The sequence below is a fragment of the Leopardus geoffroyi genome, chromosome D2 (genome assembly GCF_018350155.1).
Source record: "Leopardus geoffroyi isolate Oge1 chromosome D2, O.geoffroyi_Oge1_pat1.0, whole genome shotgun sequence".
Classification (NCBI taxonomy): domain Eukaryota; kingdom Metazoa; phylum Chordata; class Mammalia; order Carnivora; family Felidae; genus Leopardus; species Leopardus geoffroyi.
The window spans coordinates 56,333,551-56,351,842 of record NC_059334.1 but is presented as its reverse complement, the minus strand read 5'-3'; the positions used below and the strand labels follow the sequence as shown (position 1 = coordinate 56,351,842).

The 18,292-nt window shown below is 43.7% G+C and overlaps 1 protein-coding gene across 2 annotated transcripts in view; it reads left to right on the top strand.

Moving 5' to 3' along the window:
- Positions 1–18,292, top strand: part of PIK3AP1 (phosphoinositide-3-kinase adaptor protein 1) — a 118,675-nt gene that overhangs the window by 76,605 nt on the left and 23,778 nt on the right. For both annotated transcript variants that reach the window (XM_045438391.1, XM_045438392.1), the window contains 4 exons: positions 9,879–9,974; positions 12,647–12,844; positions 15,153–15,218; positions 17,523–17,728. In XM_045438391.1, coding sequence (XP_045294347.1) covers positions 9,879–9,974; positions 12,647–12,844; positions 15,153–15,218; positions 17,523–17,728 — 566 coding nt within the window. The remainder of the gene's footprint in view (positions 1–9,878; positions 9,975–12,646; positions 12,845–15,152; positions 15,219–17,522; positions 17,729–18,292) is intronic.

Genomic DNA, 18,292 nt, shown 5'->3' with positions numbered 1-18,292 from the left:
ATTGAGACTTTTAAAAGCAAAGAAGATAAAAATCCCCACCACCAGCAGTGACCTTGCTCCCCTCTGGACCTGTATAGCTGTGGTTCACACTCTCCTGGGGCCACTGCAACCACATCGTTCTGCACCCTGGTTTGTGTATATGCTTCTCTGGTGACCTGCTCCTACCTCAGTTTAGGAAGCATGTGTCATCCATAATGATGTGCACAATAGGTGCTCAACTATTTCTTGAATTTGAAAGTACCAGAAAATAGAAAGTCATCCCGGATTTGGTGGGGTGGAGTGGTTGACATTCCAGTGCAAAGACCTGTCCTGATAGGTGCTAGCGACACATCTATTAGACGTCCCCATCTGGCAGTAGTGACTCCTCCAGCACTCGGGGCTGCCTTTCTTTTCATGTCTCCTCTGCATTAGCTCATGCAGTTCCTGCTGCCAGGATCACCCTTCTCTTTTCTCAGCGTGGAAAATGCCCAGATTCCTTCACAAAGCCTAGATACCTTCATGTTCATATTCATGTGTTTATGCCTCATTAATTTGTCCATTCACACATTCCTTCATTCAACAATATTAATCAAACCTCTCATGTGATTAAGTCACCGTGTCAGGTGGCAGAGAGTCTATAAACAAGACGGCATGATCTCTGCCTCCCAGAGCCCTCCTTCTAGCAAGAGAGCTGAATATTAAATAAAAATGCCACATAACTAAATATATAACTACAAAACCGTGACAGTGCCATGGAGGAAAAGGACACGGTGCCCCAAGAGGGCAGCTATGGATGTGGAGAATGAGGGGAGGAGGGCGTGTGGTACCCACCGCATCCCACTGTGAACTCATCTCGTAGACTGATTCCTGCCCTGCAGAGGGTCTGTGTGCTTGCCAGGAGTGCTGCAAGGAGGCACTTGTCTGCATAAGAAATCCGTGAGACTTGTTGCTGCCTAACCCTTGCATCCTTAGCCCCTTCATTTTCTTTTCTTTAATGTTTATTTATTTTGAGAGAGAAAGAACGAGTGGGGGAGGGATAGAGAGAGAGAAGGAGAGAGAGAATCCCAAGCAGACTCCACGCCACCAGCGCAGAGCCCGGTGCAGGGCTCGAACTCCTGAGCCGTGAGATCATGACCTGAGGTGAAATCAAGAGTCAGATGCTCAACCGACCAAGCCACCCGGGTGCCCCAGCCCCTTCGTTTCATTTCCCGCCTCTCCTTAGCTGCTGTAATTTCAGATTGCCATTTCCCTTTTCTCTGTCTCTCTCTCAGTCTGTGTGTGTGTGTGCGTGTGTGTGTGTGTGTGTGTGTGTGTGTGTGTGTCTCCCTCCTTTCCATCACTTCTCCATTAGGGTATGGGGAGATTGGACCGCCCTACAGACATGGCCAATGAAAGCACTTGATCCCACCTGAGTGCATACGGAACACACCGGGCTTCAGGTCATCAGATGCCTTACCACGCTGCCCCTTGCTCTAAGGGTCTGTTTTGGCTATAAGAATACTTGCTGGAGGAAAAAAAAAAATTACTTTTGGACCGCTTTCAGGGTTTGAGAGCCTTTCCAGAAGAATAGCCTCTTAGTATCTGACATTTTACTGTATTAGATTCTCAGATTAGGTTTTATATTAAAGTAACAACACATAATCCAGATAGAGTTTCCACTGCAGCTAAGCGATCTAGATTTATGTCCCCTGAGGAGTATCGTATGGGCTTCTTTGAAAATTCATTATTTTTCTTGACTCATTCCTTAATTAAGTGCCTGCCTAGGCTTTCTCTCATCTGTTCAAGCTTCTTTCTTCCCAGGAATGGGTTCTTTCTGATTGATTCCCTAAATGAAGTACAGTGTAACTCTACAGCTGGCTCTTCCCTGAGGACTGTGGCCCCTGAGTCTCCTTGTTTTATGTTTTTTTCTTTTTTGTCTCTGCTGAAATGAAAGCACTTTGCACTTTCTCCTTAGACCCGCAGGTTTCAGGGCTTTTTAGTTTATTTTTAACTGACACGTGGTGAAGGTTAAGTGCTTAGAATCTGAAGTACAAACACTGAGCATCCAGGAATGCAGGGATTTGTTGTTCTGCTTTTCTTTACAAAATGTCCTTTGTCTGCAAGCACACTGCCTTCACCTCCAGAATTTTCTATGTGTTTCAGCCACTCATGTGGTGCTCACTGTATACCTGAGTTGTATGCACACATGGGGTTGGGAAATTTAGAGTCTGAGAGGGTCTTTTTACTTATGAACTCCAAACAATTGGACACTTTCTTTTTTTATCATTAGGAAGGTAGTAATCATTACTACTAAGACTTACTGCCTAATACAGATAGGGCAAACACTATGTTTGAAAAATCATTTCATATGCTAGTGTCAGTTAGTTGGTACTGAGTGCCTGAGGGGGCTATGTTGAGGATTCTGAGACCACAAAGAATGCTATGACTAAGTAGTGATGTTTGCCTTGAGTACAGAATAGGGACATGGGGGCCGATGCATATATTTGCTGTTCTTGGTCTAATTGAAAACCATATATGCTCAATTACATATAAAAAGAATCATTTTGCTTCAAATATAAATGGAAAGAAAGTCATTTTTGGGTAACTTCACTTACGGTAGTGTGCAATGCCTCCATCACACCAGGGCTGCTGGGTCCAGTGTGGACACGATGGACTTGCTTGTGTAGGCCCTAATCCCTGAGCCTTACTGCCCCTGTCAGCCCAGTATGGGGAGGAAGTTTGTGACAGGCTGACTGTGCTGATGCTTGCTTCCATCTGTAGGAGGCAGAATAGAGCCCCTAAATCTGTGAATGGGCTAGATGATCTGGCAAAGGAGAATGAAAGTTGTAGATGGAATTAAGGTTGCTAATGTCCTGGATTATTGGGGTGGATCCTTAAAAGTAGAAGAAAGAGGAGCGCCTGGATGGCTCAGTCGGTTAAGCATCCGACTTCAGCTCAGGTCATGATCTCATGGCTTGTGAGTTCAAGCCCCGCGTTGGGCTCTGTGCTGACAGCTCAGAGGCTGGAGCCTGCTTCGGATTCTGTGTCTCCCTGTCTCTCTCTGCCCCTCCCCTGCTCACACTCTGTGTGTGTGTGTGTCTCTCTCTCTCAGAAATAAATAAACATTAAACATTTTTTTTTTTAAAGTAGAAGAAAGAATCAGAAAACAGACCAGAGATGGCTCCATGAGAAGGACTCAATTCAGCTAAGTTCACTGCCTGACATTGCTGGCCTCAAATATAGAGGAAGAGAGCTTAGTGCCAAGGAATGCACGTAGCATCTAGAATTTGGAAAGGGCAAAGAGACAGATCCTCCCCTAGAGCTCCTGAAAAAGAAGGCGGTCCTCTCAAAATTTTTAGCCCAGTGAGACTCTTTTCAGATTTTCAAACTACAGAACTATAAGGCAATAAATTTATGTTGTTTTTAGCCACTAAGTTTGGGATAATTTTTTACAGCACAATAAAATATGAATACACTATCTAGGTTGCTTCAATATAATAATAGTATCCATTAGTATTAGTGCTGGGCACTATTGCTAAACATTTTATAAGCATTGTCTCCATTGGCCCCTACAGTTTTCTTATTTATCTCCACTTTATAAATGGAGATATACAAGCTTAGTGATATCAGGTGTCTTTCCCAAGGACATAGAGCCAGTCAGAGTCAGAGCCAGGGCTTGAACCCAGTTCTCCAGGATACCAAAGTCCACGCAGGTAACTGCCACCTTCGATCACGATGTCCACCTGCACTGGTCGCTCAGTGACTGGTGTCCTCGCCTCTGTTGCTTGCCTGGCTTCAGTGGCAGCCTTTCTCTGACTTAACGATTGTCCCCTGAATGTCCCCTCAATTAAATTGAGTTCTTTTAAATTTTTTTTTTTGATGTTTATTTATTTTTGAAGGAGAGAGAGACAGAGTGTGAGGGGGAAGGGGCAGAGAGAGAGGGAGACACAGAATCTGAAGCAGGCTCCAGGCTCTGAGCTGTCAGCTCAGAGCCCGACGCGGGGCTCGAACTCATAAACCATGAAATCATGACCTGAGCCAAAGTCGGATGCTTAACCGACTGAGCCACCCAGGCGCCCCTAAATTGAGTTCTTTTTAAAAAACTGGTCTCTGCTTAGGACATTAGCCTGGATATAGAATTTAATAATAAAGACCACAGTAATGATAGTCCTAGTAACAATAATACTAATAGTAATAGCAATTAGCATTATTTAGCACTTTCTCTGAGCTAGGCACTCTGCTAAGCAGTTGGCCAGCTTCTTATTTAATACTCATGGCAAACCTATGAGATACATCCTGCTACCATCACCATGTTACAGACAAGTAAAGAGAAGCTGAGAGGATTCAAACAACTTGACCCAAGATAATTGTGAATGAAGTTAATGTAACAGCTATCATTTCCCCTTCTGCTAGAAAATTTAACCTTCGGTTGACTTCCTAGCTGTTACCCTGGTAACCTGATAAGAGTCAAATGTCAACTATGTTTCTAGGCAACATATGCCTATGATAAAAATGACCCCTAATTGGTTGGTAAATTGGATCTGGAACTGGGAGGAGCTATATGTGGACTATAAGTACCCGAAAGGGGCAGCACACTCTGGGCTTCCCTGATAGCAGTGACTCTGACATGCTCATGGGGACCCCTGGAAGGATGCCTTAGGGGTTGCCACGAGACATACTGCTCCTGTGGGCCATGAGGCTTTTCACTCCGTGGGGGGGCCCTCCACCTGCCTGACCTGGGTCTTGTCTCCTTGCGCATGAGCTACTGGACTGGCACAAAGACTGCTCTTGAGGAAGGATGCCACCTGGCAGTGTCCTCCTGGCCTGTGTCCTACATTCTCCTGAACAGACCATCCATCCTGCATAGATGACCATGGTCATCTTGTGAGCCTGAACGATTAGGTGGATCTAAGAAGTCTGTCTGGTGTCAGACCCGTGGGTGTTGTAGTCCTCCAGCCAGGAATAGAAGAATCAAAATTGGGACTTATGCATTTTGATGCTAGGACAGCTCAAGGAGGAGAAATTACTAAGAAACCACAGGACTGATATTTAGCAGATCTGGTCAAGACGTGATTACAAAGTAAAAAGATATGTTTGTCATTGGTGGCTCATTTAACCCCATGTTGGTCATAATACCCAATGTGTATGGCTCACAGGTGTCACTGGAAGGTGATTTGGTGGCGTTGGGGGACAGGGAAGGGTCAGTGTAGGTCATTCCTGGGGGTTGTGCTTCTGTAATTTTCCCATTGCATTTCCTCCTGTGCTTTTCAAATCTTTTCCCCTCTTCCATCTCCTTCTCCTTTTTTCTAAAAAAAAACTTTTCATTTTGAACTACCTGAGAAAAGTTGCAAAAATGCTAGTTCTCCTGTATACCTTTCATCCAGATTTCCTTGATATCAGTGTCTTGTACAACTGAAGCGTAGTTAGTAAAGCCAGATTAACATTGGTGCAATACCACCAAGTGACCTCTAGGCCTTGTTCAGCTTTTCCCCTGTAGGTAGGATGCTAGATGCTGATGGGGTCTTAGATGCTGAGCCTACAGAGGATTCCACAATGCATGTAGTTATTTCTCCCTAGTCTCTTCCAATTTTTTTTTGAAGATTTTATTTTTAAGTAATCTCTGTACCCAACACGGGGCTCAAATTCACAACCCCAACATCAAAAGTTGCATGCTCCACTGACTGAACCAGCTAGGTGCCCCATAGTTTCTTCCAATTTATAAAAGTCCCTCAGTCATTCCTTGACTTAAGTGCTGATCAGTTATTTTATAGATTGCTCCTCAGTTTGGTTTGTCATGTTTTCTGTGATTGGACTGAGGTGGTAACTTTTTGGCAAGAATACCATAGAAATGGTGTTGTGTCCTCCTCAGTGCATTGTATCAAGGGATCCTGATATTGATATGTCTTATTTCTAGTGCTCATTCTTTTTTTTTTTAATTCTTTAACCCACAAAACCCCAGCATATTAAGACAGCATATTAAGACCCCCTTGGTTACCAGGGGCAGCTGCCTGCATTCTTAGTATGTTAGCACACCAGGGCCAGCCAGGGCCGCTCTTGCCGCTCCCTGTTTCTTCCACATTTTATTTTTCTAATACTCTTTGTAGCTTCTTTAACTGTGCATCTACCTCTTGGACCTGAAAATCAGTTCTCTCAAATTGACCTTTGTTAGTGAAAATAGCTAGGCTGTTTTATGACCCATTTATCATTGTCAACAGGGGTGACTGACTGTGAAACTTGCACCCTGGCATTGCCTGCCTGGGAGATTTGGTTACTGGTGATTGAAATCCTCCTGGCGGTGCTCTGCCCAGCTTCTTGGAGATGCTGGAACCTGAGGGGGATGTGATTTCCTGGAGGGTATAGCACCAGACCTGTGAAATTTCTCCCTCCCCTCATCTCTAGGGGTGTCTGATTCAAGCAAGTCTTTACTTTGGGGTGTATTCCTCTGTGCTTTACTGTTGTTTAAATGAGGGGTTTCAAAAGTTGGCTGGGTCAGGGTCAGGTGGCTTGCGGGGGGTGAGGTCTGTGGTGTGGGTGTTTAGAGGGAGATTAATACAGGGTATTCATCAGATAGAGGAGGGTCCTGCTCCTGGCAAGGCACACACCTGTAGAAAACACCTTTCTTTCCAATTTTCTACCTCTATGGGGAAAGTGTTCCATAAAACCACAGCTAAGTGAGGGGCACCTGGGTGGCTCAGTTGGTTGAGTGTCTGCCTCATGAATTTTGCTTAGGTCATAATCTTGCAGTTCTGTGGGTTTGAGCCCTATGTTGGGCGCCGCACTGTGCAGAGCCTGCTTGGGATTCTCTCTCTCCCTCTCTCTCTCTCTGCTCCTTTCCTGCTCACGCACACTCTCTCTCAAAATATATAAACTTAAAAAAGAAAACAACAAACAACACTGCTAAGTGAATTAAACAGGAAATCTCAAATAAGTGGAATTTTTCTGGTCTTGAATTTAAAAAAAATACGTGAAATTTTTGGATTTGGATACGTGAAATTGGACAGAGACAGAGTGTGAGCACGGGAGGGGCAGAGAGAGAGGGAGACACAGAATCCAAAGCAGGCTCCAGGCTCTGAGCTGTCGGCAAAGAGCCCTATGCAGGGCTCGAACTCACAAGCTGTCAGATCACGACCTGAGTCGAAGTCGGATGCTTAACTGACTGAGCCACCCAGGCACCTCAGAAATTTAATTTTTAAAATTAAAACACCTCTAGGTATGTTTCAGGATCAGTTCAGTCTCCCTAATCTCTGCAGTTTATAGAATTCAGCGGTGACAGGAGAGATTCCTCATTTGGAACCGTAGGGCTTTGGACTAGAGTATCAAGGCATATTATGGTCAGTGTAATGTCTCCACTGTGTAAGGAAACAATAAACTGACAAGGCAGAAAAAAGTAGTTGGTTTTTCTTCTTTTTTGGATAATATTTAAGGTAACACAAACATAATCCAAGCCCCATATTTCTTTATATTGTTTTTTTCAATAGCCTTAAAAACTAAACTATAAAAGGGTGAACAATGAAAAATCTTTCTCCATTCCTGTCCTTCATCTTTTTTGTCCAAGTGATTTTAATTTCTTACACCTATGTCCAATGCTTCTTTTTGCATATATAAGCAAATATAAAAATAGAACTTTATTCTCCCCTTTTTGGGGGCAATTGATACTATATTGATTTTTTTTAATGTTGTATTTGTTAAAGATTCTGATTCGTCAATACACTTCTATGTATTTCTTTTTTCTTTCTTTTTTAATTGTCTCAGGGTTTTTTTAAATTGCATATTATAGCACCCTATGAATCCCTTCTGGAATCCAATTTTCCTCCCTCCTTCTCCAGAAGTAACCATTACCATGAATTCAACATTTATACTTCCCAGCATGTGGTGTTGTTTTATAGGCCTTAAAACGTTATATACACAATATGCCACCGAAAAAAAAACGAAAAAAAGTCTGCAACTTTTTCATTCAATGTAATTTTTTTTTGTTTATGGTCACAAAACTTATATTTTGATTGTCAAAGGATTATTGAAGTTTGAAACAAGGTCCAGTAAGAGCTGTGCTATGTCATAATGTAATATCTGGTCCCTGGAAAGTTTGAAATCAGTCATTTTTTGTATTTAAAAAAATCAAGTAATCTGGGAATTGACAGGTGAGCCACAATTTATTTTTTAATAACCTGAAATTATTTTTGCTTTGAAAATCTAATTGTACATAGTTGATCATATCTACCTAGATCTTTTGAAAAAAAAAGTGTTAATAAGATTTTCTCCTTCATGAAAGCCATACAAGTCACTGTGGGATAATTTGGAAGACAAAGAAAAGTATAAGACAGAAAATAAAATGTTCATAATCTGTACTACTTTAGAAATAGCCACTATATGCATTTTCATGTATTTCTTTCCAGTCTTTTTTTCTATGTATATACAAATATTTTGTTTCAAAACTAGGGTAATGTCATATGAAGTTTATCATCTTTATCATTACTTCATGACCATAACCTTTTTTCAATGAATATTCTAGTTGCATAGAAGTCTTCATACAAATTCACCAGGATGTATTCAGCTGATCCCCAAAGATTACAGTAGTAAGGAAATGGCATATGTGTGTATATTGATTAAATTCAAACCACTTTTTCTCAAAGCATACTATTCAACTCCAAACTATGTATTTTGCCTAAGCAAATAAGTACTCAATAATTGTATGATAAGAATTACTAAGTGAAATCTCTTGATAATATCAAAGCTCTATTTTTAATACAAGGCTGAAATTTTGCTCCCAAAAACATACTTCAGAGTCGTAAAGTAATATGTTGCTTACTTGGGTTAGACTAGAAGCTACTGTGGTAACTGAATGGTTTTCACACATAGTTTTGGTCTTTATGGGTCTTTATGTTTAAAAGTGAAAAACAAAGGTCAATATGCTTCTTCCTTATAAATAATTCCATTAGTAACCTAGAACTAGGGTTCTTGTTGTTAAGTTGTTGAATTGGTCCTATTATGTTGTTGAGGTGGCACTATATTGATAAAACTGGCTCCAATATGTTCTTTGTAACATTGTTTGAGTAACCCACAGTTTTATCTATTCTTTATTGTTTTTGCTTCTAGTTGTTTTTTGGCTGTCATAAACAATGCTATGGTTATACATTTAAAAATTAAGCCTGGAGTGCCTGGATGGCTCAGTCGGTTAAGCGTCCAACTTCCACTCAGGTCATGATCTCATGGTTTGTGGGTTTGAGCCCCACAAAGGGCTCTGTGCTGACAGCTCAGAGCCTAGAGCCTGCTTTGGATTTTATGTCTTCCTCTCTCTCTCTGCCCCTCCGTCGCTTGACCTCTGTCTCTCTCTCTCTCTTTCTCTCTCTCAAAAGTAAATATACATTTAAAAAAAATAAAAATTAAACCCATTATTTCAAATGCAAATAAGCATAATATCTATACCTTTTGAGTCCTGTGGTCCAGGAAAGGGCCTGAGAGTTGTGAGTGTTGCCCTCTATCATACCTCACACTTACGGGGGGGTCCTTATTTTTTTTATGTTTATTTATTTATATTTGAGAGAGAGAGAGTATATGAGTGAGCATGTGTGTGAGCAGGGGAGGGGCAAAGAGAGGGAGAGAGAGAATCCCAAGTAGGCTCTGTGCTGCCTGCTGAGCTGAAATCAAGAGCCGGACCCTTAACCTGCTTAAGCTTAACTGACTGAGCCACCCAGGTACCCCACAGGGGGTCCTTATTAAGTAGATAGATAGTTGGATGAGTGGATGGATGCCCGAATCTATGGAAGCATGGATGCATGGGTGGGAAAGTAGATGGATTAATGAATTCTTGATTCTCTTGGTTCAAGATCTCTTGATTCCTCAAAACATGTACATCCATCTGTAAAGTCTCCTTGCCTGTGTGGAAGAACAACAAATAAACTCTTAGTCTCCTTTTCTTCTAGATGTTGAAATGCTTCAGGCCAGTACATCTAATCCAATCCCTGGAGATGGTTTCCCTCGGGCTACTAAGGACTCTATGATCCGCAAGTTTTTAGAAGGTAATTTGTAGCTGTGAGCAGGGAAGCAAAAAGAGGGAAAGAAAAATAAATGTAAGATGTTCCCTGGTTCCATATGATGGTTGATCCATTAAAGGAATGGGCTGCCATATACTTGGTGTATGGCATGATTAAAGGCACTCCGTCGCCGTGAGCTCCCCCATCAGCCTGTTACAGGTAGGCCAGAAGTTCCCACCGCTGGAGTCACTCATTCAGGTTAAACAAGCTGCCTTCAACAAGACCTGTTTTTAAATGCATATGTTTATTTTTATTTAACCAAAGTTTATTGACTACTGACTATGAGCAAAGTGCTACTCTGGATGTTGGGCTGAGGGACAAGGAGAAAAATAAGATGTGACCAGTGCTCTCAAGAGATGACTTTCTGGTGAAGGAGGAGAACATGCAGGAATATACACAAACATTGTTTTGCTTTGTTTTTTAATGTTTATTTATTTTTGAGAGAGAGAGAAAGAGTGTAAGCAGGGGTGGGGGAGGGGCAGAGAGAGAGGGAGACACAGAACTCAAAGCAGGCTCCAGGCTTCCCACTGTCAGCACAGAGCCTGATGTGGGGCTCAAACTCACGAACTGTGAGATCATGACCAGAGCCAAAAGTTGGACATTTAACCGACTGAGCCACACAGGTGCCCCACACAAACACCGTTAAGTTGAGCCTGTGTTGCATCATGGTTAAGAACATAAACTATGATCTGTATTTCGTTCCTCCTTCACTTAGCTGGACAAGCTCTCAACTCCTCTGGTCTCCGCTTCCTCAGGTGAATGTTGGAAGAATTGAATGAGTTATTGTGCAGCGGGCGTCAGAGCAGGGCTGGGCACAGAGCAAGTGATAAAAGTTTATGATGATTGTTGTTGTTGTTGTCATTATTATTATTATTATTGAAGGTCAGAGATGGAGGGTGTTAAATTATGTGGTTAATTCCTTCACTCTGTCCAATCATTTATAATTAATGGGCGGGGAGTTCTGCTGATGAAGTAGGCATAGGAAGCAGAATGCTAAGAGGATGGGATTCAGGATGGGAGAAGTAGTTTTGACAGTGAAGAAGAAAGGAAAGTTCTGTGTAGTGGTAGATAAACCATAGCCTGTACATAGCCTGTCTAGCTGCCTGTTTTTGTAAATAAAGTTTTATCCGAACACTTTGCACCCATTCTTTTAGTATTGTCTCTAGCTGCTTTCACACTATAAAAGCAGGATTGCGTGCTTGTGTGTGTACTCGCACGGGGGCAGGCACTGTGGGAATCACTGTCACTGGTAGGGTAGCCAGCAGCTCTCTCAGGACACCTCATTTTGTTAACATCATACGAGCCTCTCCAGAATTTTGTCATGCCCTTGTGTTTAAAGATGAACAGATGGGAGCTTCTCCACTAACTGGGAAGTTTCTCAAGGGCAGAGCCTTGGGACTCTGAGCCCCTGGATGAGCTGGGACTCTCTGATCAGTTAGTCCTCTGGATCCAGGACACAGGGAAGCCAAGAGTAGTCTCCCTGCAGCTCAGAAAAGATGCAACTAAAAATTTTCCATTAAGTCACTGGACTGAAAATTCTGTAGGAAGAGGGCCTAAGCTTTAGTCATTCCTGTATCTCAGACAGGACTTTAATAAAGATTTGTTGACTGAATGGTGCTAGGGAAAAGAAGGAAGTGAAAGAACACCTACTATGTGTAGGCACTGAGCTGGGTGCTTTTTCTCACAGTACTCCTGTGAGCAGGTCTCAGAAGGAAATCAAGCTCAGAGAGGTTGTATAACATGGCTGAGGTCACCACAGCTCACGTATATGAGGGGCAGATCGCATACAAAGGTCTGCTGAGATTCTTGAAGCCAAGGGGACGCTGTACTTAGGTTCCAGCAAAGAACATTGCACCCCGTCACCAGGAAGGGGGCAGTGAAAACATGGTGGCTCTGGGTCTCCAGGGACAGGGGGAGAGGCAAGCTTCTGTCCTCTATCTTTCTGGTCGATGGAGAGCAGAGTGGGGGCAAAGGTTGTAAAAAAGCAGTAGAGCATGGAGGTTAAGAGCAAAAGTTCTGGAGCCAGCTTTCCTGGATGCCAGTCTGGCTCTAAGTAACTTTGGGCAAGTTATTTAAATGCCCAAGGACCCAGTTTCTTCATTTGCAAAATGGGAATAATGATTGTAGTTATTGCACAGTGCCGTTACATAATCAAAGGAGATAACATGGGTAATATTCTTGGAACAGTCCGTGGCACAGAGGAAGTCCACGGGAAGGATTTGCTGTAGTCACTTGGATGCTGGGGATGAGGATGCTGGGGCCATTGGTGGTGAGGACTCCTGGCCACCCTCACACTGCTTCCCCAGCACCAGGGGGTGGTTCCAAGGGTCCTTTGGCTTTGGGGGCTATGTTCCTTTTTCCCTAGTTCTAATGGGATGAATAACTGAATCCTAGCAATAAAATTAAGCTGAGGGAACCTAGTGCTCACTCCCTTTTGCTACCATGATGGGTGGCAAATGAAGGTGACATCAGTGTTTCTCAGTTGCTTCGCCTGCAGTGATCCCTTAGCAGATCATAAAAGAGATACTGTAGAAGAAAGATCTTTGCCAAAGGGCAGTACTGTACAAATAAGCTATGGTCCCTCTCTCTGCTCTTACGACCATCGGTCATCCAGTTCATTTGGCACTGCTTTCAGACACCTTTCTCTGTGTTTCTAGGTAACAGCATGGGGATGGGCAGTCCGGAGAGGGACCTGCACCCCGGTGGTCAGGCAGAAGATGTTTATCACACAGTGGATAACGATGAGGCCTTTTCCGTGGACCTGGCCAACAGGCCCCCCGTCCCAGTGCCCAGGCCGGAGGCCAGTGCTCCTGGCACTCACTACCTGCCTGACAATGAACCGTACATTTCTAAAGGCAAGTATGGCAGGGAATGGTGCTCAGCAGGGTCTTCAGGGCTTCTCAGCAGGAATTCCCTGGTTCCTCCTAACTTCTAAACCATTGCTCAGAGACTGTCTGCTTTTGAATGGTATCTAACCAGTGCCAGGAGATGGGGTTAGAGCTCAGGGCATATTTTGGAGCTGGACCATGGACAAAGATCAGATTCAGTTCTGGCATTCCTGGAAGCATTCATATGCAGTACGAAGACGGAGGTAAACAAGATTTCCCTCTCCAAATGGCCAGAATCCTGGTATATTTTTATCTCCTGAAACTATTATTATTATTATTATTATTATTGTTGTTGTTGTTGTTGTTGTTTAATAGCTAACATTTATTGAAATCTACCAACAGTACTCCATATGGAACGTGTCACTTAGTCTTTACAGTAATCTGTTAGGTAAGGGCTGTTATCATCCCCATTATACAGATGAGGAAAAGGAGACTTACAGAGGTCACTCTATCACCACATAGCAGAGCCAGGATTTGAACTCAAGGAATCCAACTCCACAATCCTGGCTTTCAGCCACTAGGCCAGGCTATCTACCTGCCTACACTAATACAAACTGGTGACCATTATCTTCATAGTGATCCCTAGGACATCAGTTAGATGCTGGTGCATTATCAGTTTCACCCTCTTTCAGGACCCCATTGTATTGATATGATTACAAATACTGTAAGAGCTAAGAATTGCCAGATCTGTGTGCCTGACATCCATTCCATTTTTAATAGTATAAGAAAGTTGTAAAACGTGTGGCAAAAGGAGATCACAAATTGGAGAAGGTAGCCCTCAACCAGAGCCCAGGTATAGGATGCCCAGTTAAGCATGAACTTCAGACAGAAAGCAAACAATTTCTTAGTGTAAGTCCCAAAATTGCACTCTCTTTTTGGTTTTGATTTGTTAAGCCTGGCAACCCTAAGCCGGGTAGAAATGCAGTTGAGGGACATCATGTTTGGCCAAGTGCTCTACGTGCTTTGCCATTCCCCTGGGTAACATGTCCTTCGGCCTGTGTCACAGACACTATTGGTGCCCTGGCCACATCCCCCTACCTCTTTACATTTCTGTGCCCACTGGCTGGACCCTGCCTGTCAGGACCCGTGTCTCTTAGTCTCACCACTTTCTCTGGCAGCCAGAGTCTCCCCTGCCATTTTGCAAGTCAGATTGGAAGAGCTGGGGGGTGAACACTCCTGAGCCCTCATCCAGTGACAGATGGGTTGATGGCTAAGTGAGTACCCCAGCGTACTTGCCCTTCTGCTGGGAGAACTCTGAGGTGCGTGTTCTACATTGCTTTCCAGAGCTCTCCAGCTTGCCCACCCTGGTAACTTACTGGACACCCACCATGTTCTGCTTTATCCATTTCCTTGTCTCACCTCCTTCACCCCCCACATTGACTGCTTGCATCTGGATCCTTGTCTCCAGGTCTGCTTCTAAGGGAACCCAAATGAAGAAGCATGCAAATATTGATAATTCCTAAATGGCAGGAGGGGAGGAGAGAGTGTCAGTGGCATGGCTCATTTTGGGGAGCTAGGACAGGGGCACAGGTGACTCCTAAAGATCACTGAAGGACTTGCTAGGAAACTGGGGAAGCAAAGGAAAGGGAGAGGCAGGAGATGACAAAAAGGACTGTGGTTTGGAGGCCAGAATCCCTGGGTTCATGTCCCAGCTCTTGCATTTTCCAACCGTACAGCCTAGGACATTAGGTCAGTCATTTCACTCTCTTTAGCTTTAGTTTCCTCATCTGTAAAATGGGTATCATAATAATACCTGTATACATGGATGCACTATTGGTGGGGATCTGTTGCTTATGAGTGACTTCATCTAAGTCCCTTTGGAGCTGTGCACACATTGTATCTGTTCCACTCTGAGTTCTGTCTTATGGCACTTGTTGGCATGCTAAGTGGCACTTCTTTTTACTCTCAAGTTTCAAGGTGTTCCACGGCTCGCTTCAGGTATTCTGGGATCCAGCTCACATCCTTGTTCACATTACCCTTTTCTTTAATGATCTTGTAAGTGCTGACCGTGTCCTCTGATTGGCTTTGTCTTTCTGCTTTTGAGACCTTGCCTGTTTGGGCTGTCTTCATTTCATAATCCCTCTAGCTTTAGCTCCTTACTTGCCTCCTGGAGTTTTGATTTACAGAACTGCAGACAGTGGTCCAAGGTGCGATCCATCCCTTATATTTTTGTACAAGATTTTGGTAATTTTCCTGGTAAATAAATAAAATATTGTAAAGCCCCTTAGAAAGAGATCTGATTTGACTTTTACCTAGAATATTCTTTATCTCATAGTTTTTGCAGAAAAAAGTCAAGAGCGGCCTGAGAATTTCTACATTTCCTCAGAGAGCATCAGGAAAGGTAAGCCACACGTCCACAGCTTCCTTTTGTATGACCCGGACTTCCGGGAGGTAGATGTGTTCATGCATGTTTCATTGAATTTCAGGTGTAACAGCTCCTTAGCATTGAGACAGAGAGAAGTCTAGGGGATACCTTAGGTGGTGCTGTACCAATGGGAGTGGGAGAGGAGAAGAGAGAAATTGGGGTGCCTGAGAAGAGTGTACAAATTGATCATACCGAGGACATGAACACACGGGGAAGTGTCTGCGACAGCACACAAAAGTACAGTGTAAATACCGAGTTTGATGCCAACAGGATGAAAGTGGGTGGCTTGGCACCCAGGCTTTACCTAATGACACAGCCTGATCATGTTATTTACTTACCCTATCTGTATTAGAAAACTATACTTTCGGGGCGCCTGGGTGGCGCAGTCGGTTAGGCGTCCGACTTCAGCCAGGTCACGATCTCGCGGTCCTTGAGTTTGAGCCCCGCGTCGGGCTCTGGGCTGATGGCTCAGAGCCTGGAGCCTGTTTCCGATTCTGTGTCTCCCTCTCTCTCTGCCCCTCCCCTCTTCATGCTCTGTCTCTCTCTGTCCCAAAAATAAATAAACGTTGAAAAAAAAAATTAAAAAAAAAAAAAAAAGAAAAAAAAAAAGAAAACTATACTTTCATTCAACTTTTATTTAAGAGATGTTTTGCTTGCCATTGGGTAACATTTTTCTTCCTTTTGAGGAAGTTTGAGGAGATCAGTACTCCTTTTTTCTTGATTAACTTCCTTCTGCTAAAGAGAGGCATTTAGTATTATCCCACTGATGATTCTTTTGAAAAGGAGGTGTGAGGGGCACCTGGCTGGGTCAGTCAGTTAAGCTTCTGACTCTTGATCTCAGCTCACGTCATGATCTCAGGGTTCGTGGGTTTGAGCCCTGCATCAGGCTCTGCTCTAACAGTGTGGAGCCTGCTTGGGATTCTCACTCTCTCACTGCCCCTCCCCTGATTTCTCTCTCTGTCTCTCTCTCTCTCAAAATAAATAAATAAACTTTTTAAAAAAATTGAAAAGAAAAGGAGACATGACACCATCTAAACATTTGAAGGCATTCCAAGGATTTAGGTAGTAGGAGAGAGGCTTTGATGGCTTATGCGTTTTGCTTTCCCCCCAAAATCCCTCTTCCAACAGAATTAAAGAGAGCCTTGAAGAAGGCAAATCTGGAAGAAAGCATTTTGGGTGTGTGTAGACAGATGAGTGAATGGGTGTTAAGAATGACAGATAAACTTTGAAGTCATCTCTCTTTGTCCATCTTGCTTTCTCTCTAAGTCACGGTGCTCAAATGGGGTCCTGTTGGAGAAATTTAGAATCTAAGATAGATCTCCATGAAATGAGCAGTAAAATTTCAAGTCCTCACAAGCCCCCAGTGACTGCATCACCTCTGCAAGTAGCTTGTTCTCCACAGAATTTAGTGGAGTCACAGCCTGGAGAAAGAGAGGGGTTGCCTTCTTATTTCCTTAGAATCTCCAGAGCAGAGAACCACAAATTCATAATGTGGAGGAGAAGTTGGCACAGGAACAACCCAACGAAAGCTAGTTGGGACCCAGTCCTTAATGTATACCTGGTGACATTGGAGCTAGATCGTGGTTCCATTGGCATTCCAGTATTCTTGGGCATTTCATGACCTGGGTCCACAGCCATTGTGCCCATGGTGCTCAGAGGCAGGGGGGATAGGGAGGGATGGAGTGTGTTGGGAGAAGCAGCCTGCCTAGAATTTTCTGTATATTCTTTTCTGGGAGGGGATTTTAGTCTAATATAGTGGTTCTTGACTGGAGGTGATTTCTCCAGTCCTCCCAGAGGATACTTGGCAATATCTGGGATGTTTTTGGTTGTCCAGCTGAGGTAGGGGATGCTATTGGCATCTAGTGGATAGTGGTCAGGGATGAGGCTAAACATCCTACAGTGTATGAGGCAACCCCCTATCCCCAACGAAGATGAACTATCCAGTCTAAGACATCAGTGGTGTCTTAAGTTGAGAAATGCTGGTCAATGGCTTCTCAGTAATTCAGGCTTGAGGGATTCTGTTGATTCCAGTGGATGCTATTCATAAAATGCTTTCCTAAGATGTTGTGGCCTTGTCTACTTTAGTGTAACAGGCTTTGGAATTATTAGCTGCTTCCCTCTCTCTGATTCCATGTCATATGTCTCCCTTCTTAGTTCCACATGTAATTTTTCTTTTGAGACACGTCCTCTTGAGCCCATGACCAGCCACATTAACCCCCCTCCTCTGCCTGCCCTCCCCAGTTGGGGAGCTATCACACTGAGTTTTGCCATCCTTTCCAGAGCCTCTCGTCAGACCGTGGAGGGACAGGCCCCAGTCAAGTATATATGACCCTTTTGCTGGGATGAAAACACCAGGCCAGCGGCAGCTGATTACCCTCCAGGAGCAGGTGAAGCTGGGCATCGTCAATGTGGATGAGGCTGTGCTCCACTTCAAAGAGTGGCAGCTCAACCAGAAGAAGCGGTCCGAGTCCTTCCGCTTCCAGCAGGTAATCGGCTCTGTATGGTCTGTTTCATGTCTGTTTCTCCATTGGACAAAGTGGAGGGCAGGGTCCTATAACTGAGCACCTGGAGCCAGGTCTGATACTGGGTTTTTGAGTGTCATTGTGGATCGATGTGTATGTATATCTGTCACCTGTAGTCTGTAACCACACGGCTCCTTGGCCAAGAGCTGGATGGCTTTGCTGGTTGTCATGAGGCTAGAGATCAGGAACAAAGACATGACTGTAAACCCTGATTCTTCAGCTGCCACTTCCCTCTGCATATGGCCCTATACTTTTGCTTTCCAGCTTTTTTCTTTTCTGAGTCCCTCTTTTTACTCCTAGTGCCAAAACTCCCACAGAACAATCACACTTTTGAACTCAGAGAACTTGGACAGTTTCCAAGAAATATGATTAAGAGAACAAAACAAGTCTCAGACATGAAACCATGCAAGTTAAAGCACACTCACATACAAACTGTATTTCTATACGCATGTGTACCAATGCAGAGGCAAAGGTGAGGAAAGGCCACCCCATGGCCATCCGAAGGGTGGCCACTCAGAGACGGTGATC